The sequence below is a fragment of the Scardinius erythrophthalmus genome (genome assembly GCF_964197995.2).
Source record: "Scardinius erythrophthalmus genome assembly, chromosome: 1".
Lineage (NCBI taxonomy): Eukaryota > Metazoa > Chordata > Actinopteri > Cypriniformes > Leuciscidae > Scardinius > Scardinius erythrophthalmus.
In genome coordinates, this window is record NC_138221.1 from 29,433,647 (window position 1) to 29,458,820 (window position 25,174).

Below are 25,174 nucleotides of genomic sequence, written 5' to 3' on the forward strand. Positions count from 1 at the left end.
CTTGATTTTAAACTTAAAACATCAGTTGTATCATGTTTAATACACAATTTTAAATCTTTATCATAAACAAATGGTCTGTAGCTGGAAGGTGATTTCCAATTATTTCAGCAAACTTCATAGATGTATCATCAGCAGTCACGACCATAAAAAAACAATGATTAAAAATATAATGTATTTATGCCCTACATAAATTATATAGGCATTTATGCTAAACCAACTATATGCATTTGAAATGTATATTTTTAGCTATAATGAAATTGATATTCTATATTAACCCTTAAAAAATCTATTTCAAGCGATTCAAGTAATAATACTCAGTATTTATTTATAAAGAAAATGGTGTTAGCACTAGTAAAATTACGGGGGAGGGATAAATAAAAAATATAAAATAATGACAAATACTTATCCAGGTTTTTGTTTATTTGCCTAAAATAATTAGAAAAGCCTAAGCTGATCAGCCATTTCATGTGCATAAAATAAAATTACATAGAGAAAATGTACAAGTGCCTTTTTCACACACCACTGCATCCAGTTTACTCACAAAAAAACCCTGCCTGACTCAAACTGAAGTGAAATAACTAAGTTTAAGTGAGTAAAGTGAAATTCTCCATAACTCAATCTCTATATGAAAATAACAAACGTAATGTCTTTCTTCAGTGCTGAAAAGTTTCTGTTTCAGGTTGAAATTAAAATGGCAAACATTCCAAAAAAGAAATCTATGGTAGTGTACTTTCCCACCGGCACCATGGTCAGGCCTGAAGCAGAATCAATAGCAGCGGGACAGATTTCACTTCTGATCCCAGCCAGTAACCGATACACTGTATTTCAGAGTAACTCGGATTAATCTCCAGCTGCTTTAATCTCACCCAGCTGGACTCCTACCCAACATGGATTTTATGATATATATGTTAAGTTCATAGCCGACTGGTTCAGTTTCCCCCCAGCCTGTCTTCTGATAGGTTTGGCTGATGTAACCCTCACCCTGAGTGATTGGCCATCAGTTCGCCTTGAGTCGTTTGACGGCTGCTTCTTGGTTGAGGTCATCTTGCTCTCTCTTGGCACCTCGGCTCGTCTCTTCCAGCTGGCGGCTCGCTCCGGACTCTCCGTTAGACGGAGGCTCATTGCTCTTCTTCATCTCTCTCCTTTCTCTCCTCTCCTCCATTTCTTCAATCTCCTCCGCAAACAATGCCTTCAGAGGCCGAATGAGCCGCGGAAGCATCTGGAAATCTCCAAAACGAATCTGAGAGCACAAGAAAACAACACATTGAACCTTACATTTGATTCACAATGGAATATTACTTCAATTTTGTTTGTGTAGCATTTCTCAACTAAAAAAGTGAGATACAAAAGGAAGAGGAATAAAGGGAAAGAAGGAAGCAACTAATTAGGCATCCTTGTGTCCATCATACATTCCTTAGTTACTTCCTTTCCGATTTTTAAGGAAGTAAATAAGGAATTAACAACTAAGGAAATAAAAAAAGGAAGACAAATGAAAAATATAAGTGATGTATGAAGTAACTGAGAAAAGGAGGATGCAAGTAAGGAAGGAAATTACTAAGAAAGGAAGGAATAAACGAAGGTGCAGGAAGTAACAGTAGGAAATTAAAGATGTAAGGAAGGATGCAAGTAAATAACTAAGGAAGTAAGAAGGAAAATAACTAAGGAAATAAAGAAGGAATAATGATGTAAATAATGCAGGAAGTAACTAAGAAAGGAAGTAAGGAGGAAAAGTAAGAAATAAGGACATAATGATGGTTTAAGTAATGCAGGAAGTAACTAAGAAAGGGAGTAACGAGGAAAATGAATTAGGAAATAAGGAGGGAATGATGTAAGTAATGCAGGAAGTAACAGAAAGGAAGTAAGGAGGAAAATTAAATAAGGAGGGGATGATGATGTAAATAATGCAGGAAGTAACAAAGAAAGGAAGGAGGAAAATAAGGAAGGGATGATGATGTAAGTAATAGAGGAAGTAACTAAGGAAGTAAGAACAAAAGGAAGGCAGGATTTTAGTTAAGAATTAGATGTTAGTTATTTGACAGTATGTGTCTTCTCACCCTCATGTGGTCAAACGAGATTCCCACTTTACTGTTGAAGTCGTCGTTGAATAGAGGGATCTTGGCGTACCGCTGACTGAAGTGATTCAACATGATGAATTCAGCGTTCATCTTCATCCCCATGCCAATAGCCTGAGACGTGGTGCTGGAAACAGATTCAGATTCAAACAAAGATCGCTGACACAATCATGCAACTTCATTGGAAGTGAATTTGAGCCTCAACTTCAATTTACACAATAAACGGCATTAGAAAAGTCTGCACCAATAGAGTGCTGTAATACTGTTGCCCTCACCCAATTCTCATGACTGTTCCCTACAAAGCTCGAAACACAAATCTGTAAATGTGTGCATTTCAGCGGATAAAGCTAAACCGAAGCTTCACGGACTTAGACGACCCTCTCCAGCCTCTCAGGCAATCAATTCCTCACTGAAACCCAAATGAACTCCCACAAAATCCCCAATCAATTCCACTCAGAAGTTCTCCGAGTTATTCAGCAGCTCGATTGGAAAAGGCCCCAGGCGTGACACGAGGAGCGGTTCATCCTGAGACACGGCGCTACGGCGGACGACAAGAAACCCAATCAATGCTCATCTAACAGGAGAATCCCAGAACTTTAAGAGAGAGCCGCTTTAAATGAGTCCTCCATCAGGAAACGCATTATCCTCTGGGAAAGCTGACCACTTTCATTTCAGAAGGTCTTCTCCTCATGTCTGCGACTGAGTGTTTTTTAGCTCTCAAATCAAAAGATGGTTTATCTTCTTGTCTGTTTTGTTGGTTTGCACTTCCCCAATACAACCTCACTTCCCTCAAGGCAAAAGCTGAAGTGTTCGTTAAGAGCTGCTGATTAACACTTGCAGTATTAATGGAAGAGAATTCATGCCAAGTTGAAATGCATTGGAACAATGGAAATGGAAATTGTGCCACAATGAAAAGACAATACCTTTTTACTCATTCAAAAGTACTTTTGAAAGTCTCTTATTCTCAGCAAGGCTGAATTTATTTGATCATAAATACAGTAAAAAATATTGTGAAATATTATTACAATTCAAAATAAGTGTTTTCTATGTGAATATATGTTAAAATGTAATTTATTCCAGTGATCAAAGCTGAATTTTCAGCATTACTCCAGTCTTCAGTGTCACATGATCCTTCAGAAATCATTCTGATATGATGATTTGATGCTCAAGAAACATTTCTGATTATTATCAGTGTTTTATGTCAACAAAATAAGATGCAACTGTAAAGAGAGGCTGTTATTGAAGGATGAGTAGTTACAACTATTTCTGACCCAACAGCCAATGTGAAAAGGCATTTACATGGAACTAAAGAGGGTGTTTTTGCTGCTTTACCTGTAAAACTGGTCAGAATTGATCGTGGAAAAACTCAATTAAGACAGATTTGGTGTTACAGACTTTAACAAACATTATAAAAAAAACACTTGATATGAGCCTGTAGATCTGAATTTCTCTTATATCTGGATGTGTCATTGAACCTGTGCTCATGTTACCTGTGTCTCTTCTCTAACGCCTCTTCTTCCATCCCATCCTCCAGCGTGGCTTCATGAATCAAAAGTGTGGCATTCTTGCCTGAGAACAAACCAAGAGATGAATCAAACTCTCTCCCCGCAGATAAATTACAGCTGACATGCTGTTCCCTCTTTCACCCTATTGTAAAGCACACACAAACATTCACACACCAACACACACACTCCATTTTTTCCCTTTAGAAATCAATCACGAGAACTCCAGCGGCCAAACAAGCACCGAACCACCAAAGACCTTTCCTAATGAGTCGAGCGGACCGAACCATCTCAGCGTTCGGGAGGGGGAAGGATGAAAACCCACCGGAGCCATTAAAGAGGTTTCTGTGTGATCGATTACATCGCTGATCAAGACGGGAAGCAGGATTTAAACGCAGGCTTCATTCGTATCAATCTGTGAGTCACTATAGAGATTCAGACGCAATTACAGACTCTCTCTCTCTCTCTCTCTCTCTCTCTACAACCGGACTGATGGGCGTTTAATGACCAGATTCTGAATAACTCAATATTTTGAGGGTTTGTCCAGACTGAGAATTAACCATAAACATGCAACTATAAACCTAATAGCATGCAAAATGTAACCGTAAATCTTAATGAGAGTGTGTGTGTGTGTGTGTGTGTGAGAGTGTGTGTGTGTGTGTGTGTGTGTGTGTGTGTGTGTGTGTGTGTGTGTGTGTGTGTGTGTGTGTGTGTGTGTGTGTGTGTGTGTGTGTGTGTGTGTGTGTGTGTGTTCACAAAACTCAAGAAACCTCTCAAGAACATTTTTTCCGGCTCACATTTCAGCTCAAAATCAATAGAATCAATGACATTTGTATTAAATGCATAACAAAAAACAAAACAAAATAATTTAGGTAACATTTTACTATAAGGTCCTATTATAGTTAACGTTGATAAATGCATTAACAAACATTAACAAAGATTAATAAATACTGTAACTAATGTATTGTTAATCATTGTTAATTTTAGTTAATTTAAAAAAAAAATCAACTCTTCATTGTTTGTTCAGGTCCATTAAACAATATTAACAGATACAACTTTTGATTTGAATGATGTATTAGCAAATATTGGAATTAACATTAAGACTAATCAATGCTTTAGAGGTTTTTTTTTTTGGTAACACTTTACAATAAGGTTTCATGAGTTAACATTAGTTATGTATTAACTAACATGAACTAACAATGAACAATACATTTACTACTGTATTTAACTTTGTTAATGTTAGTTAATAAAAATACAGCTGTTCATTGTTTGTTCATGTTAGTTCACAGTGCGTTAACATTAAATGAAACCATATTGTTAAGTGTTACCGTTTTTTTTATTGTTAGTTAACGATAACTAATGTAGTTAACTAATGTTAACAAAATGAACATTATTATAAAGCGTAATTTTATAAACCATAATTTACATAGTGAACTATTTATACATCATACTGGTACTTTTTTAAATTTATTACATTTTGATTAGAATTTCATCGGAATCATCACTGAGGACAATAATTACACACACACACAAACTAAAAATATCAGTGGATTACACCTTCTAAACACTATGACCTTTGAAAGGCCAGTTTTAGTTATTTCACCTCTTATAAGAATATGATATGGCATGATATGTAATATGTATACACTTGTGTGCAAAAGCATCAGCAGTTATAGTGTGTGTGCGTGTGTGTGTATTTTACCGATATTGGCGACGGCGTCGCAGGGCATGGTGTCTCCAGAGAACACGAGCTGCCAGCCGGACTGATGCGTCAAACTGCAGGCAAACGCGTTCTTACAGTGACGAACATAACACGTCTGAAACTACACAGAGAGAGAGAGAGAGAGAGAGAGAGAGAGAGAGAGAGAGAGAGAGAGAGAGAGAGAGAGAGAGAGAGAGAGAGAGAGAGAGAGAGAGAGAGAGAGAGAGAGAGAGAGAGAGAGAGAGAGAGAGAGAGAGAGAGAGAGAGAGAGAGAGAGAGAGAGAGAGAGACTTGACTTGACTTGACAAAAACCTTTAATTACAGTTTAAAAATAGAATTTCATAATTCCACAATTATACACTCACACACAATAATAAAAAAAAAAAAAAAAAAAAAAAAAAAAAAAAAAAAATTATAACATCTTTTCTAAACAACCATCACTTATCTTGCATAAGATTCCATTTAAACACCAAAATTCCTCAAACATTACCAATTTTCCAACAAGTTCATAGTAGGCAAATTCAACCGTTAAACGAGCAGACAACAAACCTTTGTATGTTAAAACAATATTGGTGGAACCTTTCCCCACAATCTTAGCTTTTCTTGTCAACCATATGCTTAATTTAGCTTGTCCATACAAATAATTCAAAAAGACATCAACATTCCTTGTTTTATATCGATACTTTGGACCATAAATAAAACTTTCTTGACTAAAAACATGACCCAACATATCACACCACTCTTTTAACATCTGAAAAAGTGGCTCCAATCTATTACACTCTGAAAACAAATGAAAAATAGATTCAATTTCTGGACAAAAAGGGCAAATATCAGTAGAACTGGAATCTAAGTGAGCTTTGTGTTTATTGGTTGTTACTATTCCATGTATGATCCTCCACTGTAAATCGCCAGTTCTTTTATCAGTAGGAGTCTTATATAAAGTTCTCCAGCTGCGTTTGGGTGAGAGATCTGTGCCAAATATCTCTTGCCATTTTGACTCACGTACTTGTTTCAATTCTTGAAACCGCATTACTTTTACGCAGACATAATACATGGATTTCTTGCCCACCTCATGAAAGGATTTTAGTTCTGGAGTACTGAAAGTAAGCAGTTTTCCCTCCTCCTCCTGCCATGACACTACACCAACTTTTACTTCCAGTTCTGGAAAATCTTTTACATTGTCATCATCTTTTTGTTCTGATACTTCTTTATCCAAAGCACATTTAAAATCAGAGGGTACAGCAGTTACAATTTCAGTTAAAAGTCTTTCAGAAAAACGCAAGGATTTCACATCAATCTTTATCGCAATGTTTTCCGGGGCCAACCATCCGTCTTTATCCAGGAAGCATGACACCTTAGTGAGACCTGCTCTTACAAGTGCATTTCTCACTGAAACAGAATTTAAACTTTTTACAGACAGCACAGGGTTATGAATTATGGGTTCTTCTTTTCCCCAAAAACCGTTGACAGGTCCTTGTTTTCGAGAGTTGAAAAAAACTTTCCAAACTCTAAGCATTGTCTTATAAAACGGCGTTAGACCAGTTAAGTCCACTCCACCAAGGTCCATTAAAAAAAGATGTCGATCAAGGCCCATCTGTCCTCCTTTTCTCAACAGTCCACAGGCTACATCTGTCCAGCTGATGTGCCTTTTATACAAAAGTCTTTGAGCAGCCTGTAATCTAAAGGCAGCAACTCTGCATTCAATATCAATAAGTCCTTGTCCTCCTTCGCAAATTGGTAGATACAGGACAGCCGCTCTCAGCCAGTGCTGCCCAGACCAATAAAAATTAACCAATTGTCTCTGAATATCTTTAATGAGGTTTAAAGGAGGGTCCACAATGGCCATTTTATGCCACAAAGAAGATGCAATTAAGTTATTTACTATCAAGACTCTTCCTCTATATGATAATCGAGGAAGTAGCCATTTCCAATTTGACAAACGTACACACATCTTCTCTATTATTCCATCCCAGTTTTTCGTTTTATACAAATCTGAACCTAAAAAAAACCCTAAAAACTTGAAACCATCTCTACTCCATTCAACATTTCCAGGCAGTACTGGTATAGAACTTGTGGTTCCGCACCATAGAGCTTCGCTTTTCCCCCAATTTATTTTAGATGAAGAAGCCTTTTCATAGCACTGAATACAACTTAATATACTTTGTATATCTTCTTTATCCTTAATTATCACAGTGAGGTCATCAGCATATGCAGAAAGTTTCATGGGTTTATTAAATGATCCTTCAATGTGCAAACCTTTCAATGACATTCTTATTTTACACAATAATGGTTCAATGACTAAACTGTAGAGCTGACCAGATAATGGGCATCCCTGCCTTATTCCCCTTCGGACTTTAATAGGCATGCTTAACCCTCCAGGGACTTTTACCATACATTCTGCTTTTTCATAAAGTAATCTAATCCATGAAATAAAAACATTCCCAAAGCCATATTCTCTCAAAACATCGAACAGATAAGAGTGATCCACTCTGTCGAATGCCTTTTCTTGATCTAAGGATAGTATTCCTAAATCAATTTTGTTTAACATTGAGTAGTCAATGACATCTCTTATAAGAAATAAATTATCTCTAATGCACCGGCTTTTTATACAATATGACTGGTCCGGATGAATTAATGCGCCCATATATTCATTCAATCTATTAGAAATACTCTTCGAAAAGATCTTATAGTCTGTTGTCAATAAGGCTACAGGCCTCCAATTTTTAAGCAAAGTAAGATCACCTTTTTTTGGCAGCAGAGAAAGAATTGCTCTTCTGCAACTAGTAGGTAAAAGTCCAGTTTTCATTGAACATAACATCACTTCATAGTAATCTTCCCCAATAATTTCCCAAAACTGTTTGAAAAATTCGGAGGGGAGACCATCTAATCCAGGGGATTTTCCAATTGATAATTCTTGCACAGCTTTAGTTACTTCTTGAAAGCTTAAAATACAATCTAAATCTTCTTCATGCTCTGGCATAAGTTTTGGAATTGACTCAAAAAGTTCCGTTTTACTGTCCAAATCTGTCAATTCTTTATCATACAGTTTAGAATAAAAATCAACAACAAAATTACTCATTTCAGATGGGTCATAAAATAAATCACCACTATCATTTCTTAAACACAACATTTGTTTCTCTTGACACACTTTTCGTTCTAAATAAAAAAAAAAAGATGTTGGTCCATCAATATCTCTAATATGAGAAAAACGGGCTCTAATAAGAGCTCCTTTTACTTTTCCATGTAATATGTTTTCTAACTGTAGTTTTTTTTCATATATAACATTTTGTAATTGATTTTCATGTCTTTCCAACATTTTCTTTTCAATTTCAAAAATCTCATTTTCAAGTTCTTTAATCGTATTTTCCATTCTTTTTGAGGAATAACAAGTATATTGTTGGCAGAAAACTTTAATTTGGATTTTTCCGACTTCCCACCACTGTATAATATCTCTAAAATCATTTTTATGCATCTGCCACGTCTGCCAAAATAACTTAAAATTTGCACAAAAAACAACATCTTGTAACAACTTCTTGTTGAAATGCCAGTATGAACCCACTTTATGTTGTTTTGACAATACACAATCTATTGTAATCATTTTATGATCTGAAATAATATTAGGAATAATATTAGCATTACAGACTCTATTCCTTGAATTATTTGAAATGTAAAACCTATCTAATCTTGCAGCATGAATCATTCCTTCTGCAACCTTTACCCAAGTATACTGCTTTAAAGAAGGATTTTCAGTTCTCCATATATCATTTAACTCAAACTTCTTAATAATATTTGTCAAAACAGATGAAGACTGATGATGTGTTTCTTCATTATTTCTATCCATATTAAAATCTAAAGTACAATTAAAATCACCTCCCAAAATCACAATATCATTTGATTTTAATGTATTTAAAAAAACTTCTATTTTCTTAAAAAGAACACTTCTCTCAGGTCCTTTATTATTTGCATAAATATTCACAAAAATTACATTTTGAGTATTTACTTTAGCTTTTACAGCTAATAAACGACCTGGCTCTATCTCGTGTTTAGATAAAAAGATAACCTTACAGCTTGGACTAAAACATATAGCTACACCCGAACTAACATTAGAGCCATGACTAAGAATATATTTTCCTTCCCACCATAGACCCCATTCTACTTCATTGTTTTTATCACTATGGGTCTCTTGAAGGAAAGTCACTCCAATATTTTTAAGTTTTAAACATTCTGAAAGCACAGCTTGTTTTCTTCTATCTCTAAGGCCATTTACATTTAAAGATGCTACTCGCAAAGGCTCCATGAGACAGAAAAGAAGAAGAAAACAAGAAAGAAAAGAGAACAAAGGAGACAGAGACACAGCCATTACATTTATTTAAAACTTCCCCCTATCTCCTTTCCTACTCTTTTCCTTTGCCTTACCGCAGCTATATGTTTTTTCAACCGAAAACGTTTCTGTTGTGATAACACAGAAAAATTATACGTTTTCCGCGCCAACACCACTGAAGCAACGAACTTATCAGCATCCGGGAAATAATCAGCAACATTTACCTTTTTTCCTTTTGTTTCATCCAGAAACTCATTAATCTGTTCGACTGTATACAACTCATCTCCTACTTTCGGACAATCAGATATATCAGAGCAACTATCGTCAAAAATTAATCCATCATCCTCCTGACTCATTGATAACTCTCCAGAAACCACCTCCTCAACAGTCACCACCTTTAAAGCTAATTCACTACTACAACAAGGCTGCTCTTCTTGCAAAACACCAGCAAATTTACTAGAATTTGCACTCACCTCATTTTCTTCACCTGTATCCACACCTTGGCCCTCTGAAACTTTCTCTGGTTCCCGATTTTGGTCAACCTGACTCTCCATTGTAGCCTGAATCGGATCAAACTGACTCTCCATTGTAGTTCGATTCGGATCAAACTGACTCTCCATTGTAGCCTGATTCGGATCAACCTGACTCTCCGTTATAGCTTCATTTTCCACATCTTTTTCTTCTCTTACCCGAGTCTCATCTGGTCTCTTTTTATGCGGACACACGAATCTTTTGTGACCGATATCGCCACACTCAAAGCATCGTAAGCTTTCAGTGCTTGCATATAACACATAGGAACTATCTCCATCATTTGCTCTAAACGACACATCTAGAGTTTTATCCTGAGAATTTAAAAGCATGTGAACTTGTCGTCTGAATGACAATACGTGCTTTAAAGCTGGATTTTTACATCCTAAAGGTACCATCTTAACTGGACTGACTAATTTCCCAAAACGAGACAATTCTTTGACGATCGCTTCATTTTTAATAAACGGAGGTACGTTTGAAATTATAACTTTTGTAGCCGGTGCATACAAAGGAGTTGCCGGCACAAACATCCCCTTCACCCAAAGCCCATTTTCAATTATTTGATTAACAAGTGGTTCAGTCTTCAAAAAAACGACGACAGCTTTATTCATGCGCGAGGCTGAATTAATATTTTCATGACCAACCTGATCACCGACTACAATCAACACGTCCTCTATCGAAGCGGTCGGCTCCGGTACACACCTAAACCCATTCCGGAGGGAAACCGAGCTCGTTCCCCCCGCCATGCGGACGCCGAAAAGGCCACACGGGGAAACAAAAAAAAAAAAAAAGAAAGAAAAACCCTAAACTATCTTAACCTTACCAAACAAAAATAAAGGAAAAAAGAAAAAATAGGAAAAAAGAAAAACCACTCCCAATATTTAAAGATAAAGAAAGAGTTGAAAAACAATAATATAACACAATTAGAAACGCTCTCACACACATCCACTCACGCAAACCCACTCCTCCATGAGAGAGAGAGAGAGAGAGAGAGAGAGAGAGAGAGAGAGAGAGAGAGAGAGAGAGAGAGAGAGAGAGAGAGAGAGAGAGAGAGAGAGAGAGAGAGAGAGAGAGAGAGAGAGAGAGAGAGAGAGAGAGAGAGAGAGCAGTCACTCTTTAGATCAGTCACAACATAGATCACTCTTTATTATTTATTGATATCACAATCTGTCAGTCTGAGTACAGCTGGGAGATATTTTAAAGAATTATGTATAATAGTTTGTTGGTCTTATAAAGTTAACAACCATTTTAGATCTTGTGATTGAGATTTGAATGCGCTTTTTATACAGCCATTAAGCTTCCTTACAACCAAAAAGTTCATGAAGACACAGAAAAATAATATTTTAAATAGCAATAAAGTTTGATTAATCATCACATTGGTGCATATGAATAAATAAAATATCATCAGTTACTTTTTTAACTTTTTTCTTTTTTGCTTTAAACTTTTTTATTTAATTTTCTGTGAAACTGCTGTTTGCTTGAAATTATGATTCTAAAATAAAATTGAATCCAATAAAACTAGTTTAAGAGCTAATGCATAAACATTAAAATATATATTGGGCATAGCTAGTGCATATAAATAAATAAAATATAATGTAATAAACTTTTTTAATGTTCTTTTTTGCATTAAACTTTTTTTCTCTTCTTTTTCCTTTGCAACTGTGTTTGCTTGAAATTATGATTCCAAAATAAAATAAAACTAATTTTAAGAGCAAATGCATAAACATTCAAATATATATTGGGCATAACCAAAAGGACAACAAATTTTTTTAGATATATCACAAAAAGGCTCTACAGACCTTGACCAGGTCATTCTTCTTCAGGACAGTCTGAATGAAGGATTTGGTCTTGGCTTTGGGGATCTCGGCACCGTCAAACAAAAACTTTGATGGGATAATACTGGAAAAAAAACAGAAGCGATAAGTGTCAAGAAACAAACATACATTTTTTTACACTGATAATGTATTTACTGTCACTCGTGAGAATGACAGACGCTCTGACAGAAAGACGGACACAGATATAGTGAAGTTCGGTCTCGTACTTGATCTGGCTGAGGATCTGCTGGCAGTGGTCGTGGTACTGGTTCAGCCACGTCATGATCTGTACCGGCGCGATCAGGAACACGGGACTGAACGCTTTACCAAGACTCGTCTGCAACACACAAGACCACGGTCACAGTGAAATAATCCACACACACAAGCACAAAATCATACTGAACCCAAAAAATACAACATGTACATACCAGAGCTCTCTCGCGCTCCAATAACAACTGAATCAAACCCTGCGTGGACGACAAAACACACAGCAATGTCAGCAGAGCGATAAATGGCGAAACACTGATATGATATTCCTACTTTTTATACATTTATCTCTCAGCGATTCTGCTCTGGACTAAATTAACTAAAATAATAACTTTTTTACAACAAAAATGAACCATCACTTAAGCTGAACTATGACGCTATTTTCTTCTGGAAACAAACTTTGCTGCATTATTTTCCTGTTATCTCTGTAAAGCTGCTTTGATGCTAAACTGTATAATGGATCATTTATTTAATTATTTGGCAAGTATCCATATAATTAGCAGGATAACGTACAGTCAAGCGGTCTTTATGGCCAAACAAACTGGTTTATTTATTTTTTTTTATGTTAATGTTTTTTGATGTTGTGTTAGTGACGGCCTCACCGTGTGATGATCTGCGTGCAGGTGCGACACAAAGATGGTGGAGAGCTTGGAGAGGATTGTGTCCACGTCATTGCCGTAATGACGACACAACTGACCGAACGTTCCCTCCCCACAATCCAACAGCAGCGACTGAGACGGGCTGAGGAGCAGAGATGATGATCAGACACACAGATATTATGTTATAGCAATAAAACACACTGTGCTACTGTGATTTTACCACAGTTAAGAAGTATTGTTTGGAACAATGTGAGCCAGAGGGACTAAAACCAACTTAACCACGATAAAATAACCATATTTCATGGAAATTGTTTTTAGAAAACATCAATAGCAACAGCATAAAAGGAATCAATGTTGATTAAATAATTCCAGTGACTTGTAGTAACTCTTATTTAGCGTATATTTAAGCAATAAGCCCCTAGAAGCCGTGTTTAACAGTAGATTTAGAACAGTTAAGGGGCGTTGTTAGCTAAAACCCCCTTAGCTGTTCTAAATCCACTGTAAAACATGGCTTCAAGGGGCTTATTGCTTTTATAAAATGGTTACTCCATAAAAATATTAATTTTACTATTTATTTTATTCATAAAATAAACACCAGCATCAAAAAAACATAACGTTTTAACACATGTATTCCTCCGCCAAGCAATGTAGTTCCAAAGAGGTTGCTAAGCAACACATGCAGCAACAAAGACTCACAAACGGCAGTTGTGTGCAGTAATACTGATGTAATGCGGTCACAGGTGTGTGTGTGTGTGTGTGTGTGTGTGTGTGTGTGTGTGTGTGTGTGTGTGTGTGTGTGTGTAGTAACACTAATGTAATGTGGTCATAGGTGTGTGTTTGTTGAGTAATTTACAACGGCTTCGAACATGGCTCAACCAATCAGAATCAAGGACCGGAACTATCCGTTTTATGAGATGGACGGACGGACAGACAAATATATAGATATATAGCTGGATATATAGCGGAGGGCGCAACTAAATGATCATGTTACTTAACTACCACTTGATTAACCAACACAAAATAGTTGTCGTTTTAAAGCTTATAAGCTCGGCTTTACAGTGAATATGGGGAATATGACCATCACTGAACAAGTGCTTTTAAATTTGCTGAAATACTGAAGTGCTCTATTTTCTTGGTGTGAAAAAATAACTGCTTTACATGATAGTGATCTATAAAATCATCATACATTACCAGGTAGATTTGTGTCAAATATCATTGAAAAGGTCTCAACTAGCAGAATACAACAAGCATGTTTGTTTCAGTTAGAAACCAAACTATATCAAGTATATGTATGAAAAAGCACTGCAGATGCACGTGTAAACAGTATACGCATGATGCGTTTGCGCCACATTTTTGTTTGTAACTTCATAGAAAACATTAGTAATCGCATATATCGCGCATGTATGAGAGACATTGCCATTAAAGCTACAGGATCTGATGGAACCAATGGAAACCGGATCTCTGGTATAGTGGGACGGGGCGATGAGTAGAGAGCGATCACACACCGATTTACAGCTTGAGCGCTTTTGGATTGGATTGACAATCCTTAATTTAGCGTTCGCTATAGAAGCGCACAGCTGAAACTGCGCTGGAAGATCATCACTCATCAACCAGGATCTTATTACTTGCTTATTCTGTGCTTTTATTGTGGCGTTTACAACAGTGAGTAGTTCTTATGTTCAGTAATTTTAGTTTGTTAGTTTTGGACCCTTGGTTAATTATGCTTCGAAATAAACGGCTAGTCTAGCTAATCCATTGCATGGCTTGAAGATATTATTAGACTTGGAATAGGTAACTATGATGTTGTAATGAACGAACTTCATTTTTCCTCGTGTGTCTGCTGCACGTGAGCCGTACGCACCTCAAAACTACACATTCTAATGATGACCGTTGATAAATATTACCTGATGTTCACTAAAGTGCCACTGACGTTTCTGATCTTCATCGGCAGGGACGAGCCGGTGCCCAAAAACACGATCTCGGGAAACTTCTCGCCTTCACCAGCACAGGAAACAAACAAACAAATGCGATAAACATCTGAAAATTTAATTAATTCAGCACATAAACCCACTATAAGAGCATAAAAACTTCATATAGACGAGATCCATCTTTATTATGACCATTACATAAATCCATTTACTCTTGCAGGATCTGAGTCGTCTGGCAGAGATACAGTAGAGAGAGAGTGAGAAGTGAAGAAAGTTTTACTCTGAGGAAATTAAATGTCAAGCTTTGGAAGTGTTCTTGTCTTTCTGCTCTTCTAATTCAATGCTTTCATCCCTCCTTCTCTCTCTCTCTTTTGGAAAGCTCACCAGATGTGGAGACGGACGCAGCCGCCTGGAACTTTCTGCACTCCTCAACTTCCTCAAGAAAGTTTGGCACTTCGGCGGCTTCCTTCGCAAACTCCTCAGAGTCGCAGGACAGGATGGCATCTCTACACACACACACACACACACACACACACACACACACACACACACACACACACACACACACACACACACACACACACACACACAAGAGTGCCTCAACTTAGATCAAGATTTATAAGAACTTCCTAAGAGCTGGTTTGTTGAAGCTGTAAAAATTGATTAACTCATAATTATTGCCTTGTTTCACACTATTAACTTGCACAATGAGCTTGTGAACAAAATATATGAGGTATATGAGGACCACAATTAAACTACAGTAGTCAACATTTGAAGTGGATCAGAAAGGTTCGACAAGACAAGAACGGGGATCGTTCAAAATTCATGTATAACTTTGATGAAAGGTTTTGATCCACTACTGTATTTCAGTTGTATCATGTGACACACTGTGGATCAACGACCTGAACTGACCGTTGCCACTCCAGTTTGGGCCGAAGCTGAAACTTGAGTAGACACTCGGCCCTGACGTTGGGAACGCTTAGAGACGCCTGAGGCTCCTGCAACAGAGACAAAGAACAGACCCGTTAATAACTGACTGAAGTCACATTAGGCAAAAATAGAAAAATACCTTAAAATAGTTACTTCAATTAGAAAAACACAACAACATTGAAGTACATTAAGTACATTAAATGACAATAAACACTTGACAAATAATATATAGTTGAAATGTTCCTACTGGCAATAATCAAAATCTAACCAAACTGACCTACAGAGACATAACAGAAACTATTTCATATTAAATTAACAATTTTTTTTTCAAATCAGATCAAATTGTTATTCTACACCAGAATGAATATATTGACAAATTATAATAAAAATTTACCAATGGAAATGGTTGAAATCTAATTAAAAAAAATGAACTGTTAGAGTCTATAGCGGCTACTCAATCCAATGATCAAACCGCTGAGAGACTAAGAAAGGGACTCTATGCACTTGTGACGCATAAAGTAAAACATCGTTGAAGAATAAACTTTTACTAGCTTTTGTATTTCACAGACCGATGTTTCTTGATGGTACAAAGTTTAGTGGTCAACAAAGAATACATCGTCCCTGCTCACCCCCTCCTCCTATCTCAATCAGTGAACAGGTGACTAATATTCACATTCCTACGAAATCCCGTGACCCCCCACCATGATCACGTGACAATAAAAAACATTACCTCTTTCATGTCTACTACAGTCTATTAAATATTTAATTATGTAAATATGGAATGATCCAGTGAATACTTACAGAAATATGTACAGAAACTATTTAATTGAATAATTGAATGCCAAAAAGTAAAAAGATATAAAAAAAGTATTAATTGAAATGTTTTATTTATTTATATATTTATATTTATATATATATTTATATTTATATTTATATATATATATATATATATATATATATATATATATATATATATATATATATATATATATATATATATATATCAGGGTTTCCGTTGTCCGGTAATTGCCGGACATTGACCGGAAAAAAAATGAAATGTCCGACAAAATTAAATCTCTCCGGTCAAATTGTCCGATTAAAATTGCCTTATAATCCAGACTCTGACTCTCCTACATAAAATGTAATAAAGCAAAAATACACCGACCTTTGGCTATGTTATAAAGGAACAGGCTCTACCGTTTGAACGTTTTTAAACATTATTACATGGCTTGGTTGAATTCCGATGTGGAATGCGGTCTGTTATTTCTTGATATCAGACCGCTGCGAAGCACTAGCGGCGCCAGGATTTTGAGGTGCACCTCCAGAAAACTGGATGGGCCAGTTAAAATAAGCCAAAAAATATATAAAAACGGGTTCCCCTTCATCTCCGTTTCAGCGCTTTTCTGGGCACTGAGGGCAGTGACTCAGTAGCCTACCTGAATTTAATGCGTAGGCCTATAGGTAAAAAAAAACTTAAACAGGGTTTTTTTGTTGCTTTTTTAATACAATTACAATTTCATTTAATTTATTGTTTAATAAAATTATAGGCCTATTATTTTTAGTTTATTAACAGCAACAACAGCTGTAAAGATGAAGTTGACGATCGTCATCTCCGTAGTGAACGCGCCTATAGAGAGAAATGCACATCATGGATTACATAATCAGAGAGTAGCCTATTTCTTTTCGTTTTAAATTGTTAAAAATACATTTCAAGCTTTAAGATACATTTCATGTCTGTGAGGCCTACGTTGAGTTTCGTTAAATTAGGATGAGATGCGCTCCTGTTCACGAGCAATGCAAGTGACCGAGGCGCCCGCGCATGATTAGGCCTATCGTCTGCTATATTTTGCTGCTTATTTATTAAATACAGGCAATTGGTTGATAAAAAAATTATTAAAATTAAGATACAATTTATACAAAACGAAATTCACTTCAAAAAAGTCATTCTACAAAACCAAACTTAATTAAGTGGTCAAAATCATGTCTGACCCGCTCCATGTCTCTCCTTATTGCGCATCATATCTTACTCGTGCGGTTCACTTTTCATAATCAACATAAATTAAAAAAATAACATTATAATATTTTAACAAATATTAAACTAAATCAGCTCATTTAATGGCTACAACAGGTATAGTAGACCTAGACTCTCTATTTGTACAAATTGCTGCACATTCATTTTATTCTGAATTTTGCACACATAAGTTGAAAGGCATTTGTTTGTGCATGCATAGCAAAACATAACATATCTGCAACATTTATCAAGTTCACTGATAATTATGGGCGCATTTATTAATTATTATCTTAATGAATAATGAAACAGGGACGAAGCATATAAACTGCGTTGTTTGTTCAGAATGGAATGGATCGCAAATAGATCCGAATGAAGAAACGTAGGCTACATAACCATAGTAGAAAATGGGTCTCGAGTGTTCCTACAGAGAGGGGGTTCTCGCTGCAGAATCGGATCAAGACGAAGCAGCGAAGTCGCCTTGCGGGTTACGCGGCTTATGCGCATTGCAAGTTGTGGAGAGACACTGGGAAGTTCGCTTGAGTAAAAACAATAGGCTTCAGATATTTTATGTGGGGAAGGGGGATTGGTTTGTTAAACTATGAATGTGAAACCATAAAAAACAATTGGCGTTGATTGACGCCAATCGGACGTTCATATTTTTTTTCCGTTTTTTTATTTGAAAGTTAGGCTAATAAACATGTTGCGTTCGGCCTGATTATGTCATTTTTTAAGTTACATAGCCTTCCTCCAGTTTTCCTCAACTTGACTAATTATGAGGCAACATTTGACCGGCATATCTTCAAAATGTCCGGAAAACGAAACCTCTGCCGGTCACTTTGACCGGCACCATTTTTTTCTAGCGGAAACTCTGATATATATATATATATATATAGTACTGATCTCATCTCTAACTCTAAAGCACTAGGAGTGTGTGTGTGTTGCTGTACTTTGCTCTTGTAGAGTTTGAGCTGAGGGAAGATCTCGGGATGGATGAGGTTGAGCTGTGTCTGGAGTTTGAGACTGCGGGCGTTGTGAGGCGTGAACGACTGCTCGTTCATCACCAGATGCTCCGTGCTGCTGGGAAATCTGAGACACAACAGACCCGTCACCACACACACACACAAACACACGATGAGATTCCTGTGATCACTGGAGTCCAGCTGTACCTCTCCATCCAGCTCTTGTACTGATCCGTGTTCAACACCGACTCCGGCGTCATGTGGACCACGAGAGCCGCCGAGTCCTCAGATCCGCCGCTCTGATACCTACACACACACACACACACACACACACACACACACACACGTTTGGTTCACTATCTTTGTGAGGACTCTCCATAGACGTAATGGTTTTTATACTGTGCAAACTGTATAGTTTGAAGCCCCTCATGGGACACGTTTCTTCACCTTTGAAAGACGTGATTGGTGCAGAGCGGCTGAATGAAGTCTTCTGACGGACAGTCGACCACGATGAACACAGGTCCGGGATCAGCCGGAGTGCACAGCTCCTCCGGTCGGATCTGAAACACACACTGCACAGTCAGAACAACCAGATCCAAAGTCTTCAGATCAACACTGGAGTCTCTCGACGCTACAGATGTTCAGAAACACCTGTGCAGAACTGAGGAATCACCTCTTTTCCATCGTGTGTGACAGTTTTCCCAGCTTTCAGAGCCTCGATTATGGGCCCGATGGCTGCTGTTCCCCTACAGGTAAAGAAAACAAGCATATGTTCATATTTAGGGATGCGTGATATATCGGCTGATATATGTGCATTTTTAATGTCATCGTTATCGGTCTGATCAGAAAATTCGGCCGATATATTAAAGTTAATAAAATAAATAATGGATTATTTCCTTCAGATTAGACACTTCAGATGAGCCATGATGGTTTTGAATTGCTTGAAATATGATTGGAATCACTTCAAAAAGGAAAATACAGTTAATGTGCAGCGCAAGTCCGTCATATCGACTACATAAAATTATAATGAGGATATTATAATTGTGTGTTTGGGACGTGGCTTTTAATGGAGAGACTTGCGTTTTTGTAATCAGGATCTCAAAAATTATATACAAATTTTGATTTAGATTTAGAGGCCAAAATATCGGTTATCGGCTTTCAAATATAAAGAATTATTGGTATCGGCCAAATTATTGGTTTCACATGTGTGTTATATTTCAGTCCTGAACACACAACCGATCAGATACTCACACCGGCAGGCCCATCTCTTTAGCTTTCAGTACCAGAAAGTTCCCTTTCTTGGAGTGTAACTGAAGAAACATTACATGGAAAATAAGTTATTAGACACAGTATGATCGCAAAAGGTGAAAAGATGCATAGTTATTATAATTATTAATTGTATCATGTAGATTTCAGATTATTTCTGCTGACCTTACACACGTAGGCCACCACGAGAGATGGATCTCTGGTGATATTTCCTTTGCCTTCTGTCAAGAAAAAAACATTCATATTTCTGATTAAACACATTAGTGCCACTCTCTTTAAGTGCGCTTCAAAACAACCACAAATTATGAATATGACGCACATGTGACATGCAAACTGAGTTTTAAATGAGACATGTTTGTTTAAAGATTTGCTGGATGACAAGTTTAGATTTTTTTTTTCCACACGTATAGTTCAAATGCAATGGAAAATGATATTTTAATCACTTTAATTATTATTAGTGGAGAAAATATAATATAACAATATAACTGGCGAAATGGAACTCAGATTGAAAATATTTCTTATTAAATTGAACAAAACTAATTTTATATTTAAAATTTAATACATTATTTGAATTATATTAGACAATAATGGACACATTTTTTTCAAATGATCAACAAACAATGTAGTTCAAATGCAATAAACACTTATCTTATTATATTTTTATTATTTAACACTAATGTCATTAAATAAAGCAATAAAATAATAATATAAATAATTTAAATACAATATATATTAAATAAAATTATAATTTACATAGCATTTCCCCCTTTAACCTACATAGTTTGTGACTCATTTAAAACAAATTGTATTAGGTTTCATTTCTACTTTACTTTGTAAGGAAAAAGTCATTTTCAGTGAATATACGAGACTTCTGATTCATTATCCTATCATTATTCATTATCTGATTCAAGTAAATAACTGGAACAGGGACGGGCGACATCAGTCCTGCAGAGTTCAGCTTCAACCCTGATAAACTGAAGCCTTAGGCTGTGTCCGAAATCACCCTAACCCTTAAATAGGGCATTATTTGAGGGGACAGCCATTTGTAGTGGTGTCTGACCTTATCGAGTGCACTCATTCAATCCCATAATGCACCGCAGTAATGAGTGTACCAATTATGCATACGCTACATCCAGCAGCTCATAAACCGATGTCTGTGTGTGTGTGTGTGTGTGTGTGTGTGTCTTGCCTGGACTGGGTGATCTTCTGCTGGCGTTCAGACTCTGACTCTCCTCCAGATCCTCCTGTCTCCTGAGCGCCCCCTTCTGACCACTGTTAGGACTGCAGCTGCGCACCGAGCCTGGGGAACGCCTGCCGGCCTCGGCCTTACGCTCAGCTACAAACACACACACACACACACACAGAGAGAGAGAGTAGAGAAGGATCCTGTACATGTGAAGGGTTTTTAAATGTTCAGAACAGTGTATGATGAGGCGACACTCACAGAAGAGAGGAACCTGACTGACGGTCATCGTGTTGTCTTTATACTGAGGTTCAGTGTACGGCCTGACAGCTGCAAAACAAAGGTTTAGTATCATTTATATACCATTTATATTAAAATTGTCAATTAGCTTTTATAGTTTCTACTCTCTAGTTTCAGTAGTCATTTTTATTAGTTTTAGACTTTTTTAGATTTCATTTATTTTCATCTCTTTTTAGTTTTAGCACATTTACTTTACTTTTACACTTATAGGACTTCAACAACTTAAAGCTGCAGTGTGTGACTTTTAGCGGCATCTAGTGGTGAGGTTGTGAATTGCACCCAACAGAAGTAACAGTGGCCGACAGTTCCAATGGTAGCCAGTTCAGCAATAAGGTTTCTTTACAAAGATAAATTAAGAAATGATGTTTACTTTATTATTCAGTAAAAGATATGTTATTGTGAATATTATTGTTACTTGTTCATCATTGTGTCAGTGTTTTATTCGCTGACTTTAGCTTTAGCTTCTTTGCACGAAAAACAACAGTGACGAAACGTGTTTGTCCATTCAGGGCCACTGTAGAAACATGTCGTGTAAGGGGACCTGCGGTGTGTGTAGACAGAAAAGGCTCATTCTAAGGTAATAAAAACATAACGGTTCATTATGTAAAGTCTTTATACGCCACTGAGAACATAGTTATGTATATGATATTGCATTTCTGTCAACAGATCCTCCTAAATATTACACAGTGCACTTTTAAAATAAAACAAAAACTGCAGAACTTGTTCATCTGGCTTTTATATTTTATTTGAGCTCTATTTAAAGCTTATGTTATTTTAGTAAACTATAACAGCACTGCATGTATAACTGATATGAGAAGCTAGAGGAGAATGATAACGGTGGACTTTACCAAGTTTAATGTCCTCCAGCGGTCCTGAAAACACTCGTATGGCCTGTAAATATTTCTCCTAAAACAACAGAACAACACAGTTCAGTCAAACACCACCAGAAAAATATCCAAACGGACACAAAGATCTGCATGAACGCACCAGCTGTGGCGGTCCTGACAGGACACACTGAGGGACTCCCGTGTCTTTGAGGGTCAGGATCATCCCTGCAAAGCACAAAACACAGAGTCATGAACCTGTCAAACACAGAGCAGAGCATCTGATCTTAGTCTATACACGCCAATGCAAAAATCTGCAAATAGCAACAAGAAAATAGTGTGGATCGGAAGAAAATAAAAACTGGAAAAGCTTCAAATGCGAGGGAATGAAATGCTAAAGCACCTGATAAACCGCCGACCGTCTCCCAGCTCATCCTGGTGAGGAAGATGTTGTCCAAGCGAGCAATTTTCATTCTGGATACACAGTCAAAACACAAACACATGACGTGTGAACACAGAAGAGTGTCATTACGTCACGTCACAGTGAATCTGCAGTGTTAGTTGATCTCTTACTTGTGTTCCTGCATCAGTCTCTGGGTTCCTTCACCACAGTTGAACAGATACCTGCATATCAAGCACATGCTTTACGGTTAACATACTGTAGATATAGAGCGCTAGGCTATATACATACATGCATACATACATACAGGTGGCTTGACATTTTATACTCAATTTAACTAATAATTATACATACATACATCAATTTCACTAATAATTCACACTATATTCGGCTTAGGTGTTCATGTATATTCAAATATAAATAATAAAACATCTATATATTCCTTTAGTAGATGCTTTTTTTTTATCCAAGGCACCGCAATATCTGCTGAATCAAAGTTTAATGACTTTTATTTGTGATTATTCTTTATTGACCAATCATTTATAAGGGAATATTTCATTTATAAAAGTCTCTTATAAGGGAATTTCTGTAAATGTTGTTTTTAAATGAAAGATAAGTGATTATATAAATACTAAAATAAATAAAGTCAAATAATAATCAAATAAAGTTTGAGATTTTATAATATATATTAATTTTATATGTAATATTTATAGGTAGCACTGTGATTTTTTCTAAAACATTTATGTAATTTTATATTTATAATTCATCAACTCAGATAACGTTATATTAGATCAAGTTTAAATAGTAAAACATGAAATATCATGATATATCTTAAAGCATGTATTCAAAATTTCTATTCATAATCAAGTTTATTCAAATAAAATCTGTATAAAAGTATACCATGCATGTAAATAAACTACTGATTTGTTAAACATAACATAATGTGACAATGTTTGGTAATGTTACCAAGCAATTAATGTTATGTTGTGCTTTTATAAGTAACATTTTATAATCGCTTTTTATAATCACTCTTATTTTTCTCTTTATATTCATCGTTCAAATCAATATATTAATACATTTCCTTGAGTCATACATATATTTATAAACTACTGATTTGTTAAGCATTAAATTACATAATGTGCTAATGTTTGTTAGTGTTAATTGAAACTTATGTAATGTTACCTTTATTCTATTTTAATAAAAAAAATAATAAGCTGATATTTTACTGTACACCAACTACTGATATATTAATGTAATGATGATTATTGATGTGTGCTGCTGTTATATAGTGTGATGTTTGACCCTCATGTCATGACAGATCCATTGTCACGTGACACTGCATGATGTCGCGTGAGGCTCACCTGTTATACTCGGAGAAGACGTACAGCGACGCGCCGTTATCGCGACTCCCCGCGCCCGCGACCTGCACATACACGGTGGACGGCCCGTGCAGCTCGCCCTGCCTGCGGGTGTCCCTCGTCTTCACATGTCGCCGCGTGTCTTTCAGTGGTCTGGTCTTCCCGGAGGAGTGTGTGTCCATCAGAGTCTCTTCAGCGGCTCTCAGAGCTCGGTGTGTGTGTGTGAGGAAAGAGCCGCGGAGGCGCGCGAGCATAATAAACACCGCGAGCGCCTACGAGGAGCGGCTCATAATATCAGCTCAATAAAGATAAAAGAATATCCCGAGAATGCTCTGTTTGTTTCTGTACTGCACAGCAGTTTGAAGGACTCACTCACACATGTGTGTGTGTGTGTTGATGCTGCTGGACGCTTCCGGCGCGTGATGATGACGTCTGGACTAGAAATAGAATCAGGTGGAATGACGCGAAAATATTTTAGATATTAATATAAATGTGCCTTTTAAAATGATTCAACAGGGTTTTCATCGCTAATAGATCATCTAGTTTAAATCTGATATCGACAAAATGTGTTTGTCAGAATCTTGTGCGACTGGTTAGACTCTAACCAGTCGCACTTCTAAAATTGTTCACTATATGTAGCGAATCAACATTTCTGTCTACCATAAATAGTAAAAAGGTTGTAAAAAATATTTTAATTATTAACTCTATATTTTTAATTTAATGTCTATTGTTAAAAGTTAAACATTGTGAATGATTATTGTCAAAGTCCTTCTCTGTTATTGTTCAGTCATCTAATGAAACGACGAGCTGTCAGTTTCTAACCGTTACTTTTCTCAGCGCTGTTGAGGACGGACCAATCACAGGCGTCTCTGAATGCTGGATAATGATTTCCACACCATGGTTTAATGGACATTGTTGTGCTGCGTTCTCATTTGAATTTCAGATATTACTTTGTGTTTTATTACTTTATGTTTATTAGATTGGAACGATTATACGTTAAAGTGTCAAAATCTCAGCAGTAAGATAAAAGACTTCGTGAAAATTGAACTTGGCTCAAAGGGAAATCAGCTTTCTGAGCCGCCAGTCGCTTCTAGAGGGAAAATAATAGTTTTTTTATTACGTATCAAATATAAAACACTAACCCTTCACTTAATAAACGTCATCTTTAATTTTTGACAGCAAAATGTTGCCATCTAATATAATATTCATA

At 36.5% G+C, this 25,174-nt stretch overlaps 1 protein-coding gene across 1 annotated transcript; it reads right to left on the bottom strand.

Moving 5' to 3' along the window:
• Nucleotides 1–302: 302 nt before the first annotated feature.
• On the bottom strand, nt 303–24,385 carry elac2 (elaC ribonuclease Z 2). The gene is made up of 24 exons (XM_081371884.1): nt 23,968–24,385; nt 22,780–22,830; nt 22,610–22,680; nt 22,370–22,434; nt 22,231–22,288; nt 21,344–21,412; nt 21,089–21,235; nt 20,065–20,120; nt 19,885–19,943; nt 19,307–19,379; nt 19,081–19,193; nt 18,841–18,939; nt 18,622–18,760; nt 15,646–15,731; nt 15,118–15,239; nt 14,710–14,800; nt 12,809–12,947; nt 12,368–12,406; nt 12,167–12,276; nt 11,925–12,024; nt 5,277–5,397; nt 3,563–3,641; nt 2,055–2,199; nt 303–1,240 (listed from the first exon to the last, which is right to left on the bottom strand). The coding sequence occupies exons 1-24, from the start codon at nt 24,216–24,218 to the stop codon at nt 998–1,000; spliced, it is 2,526 nt and encodes an 841-aa protein (XP_081228010.1). The 5' UTR covers nt 24,219–24,385; the 3' UTR covers nt 303–997.
• Between the last annotated feature and the right edge of the window lie 789 nt (nt 24,386–25,174).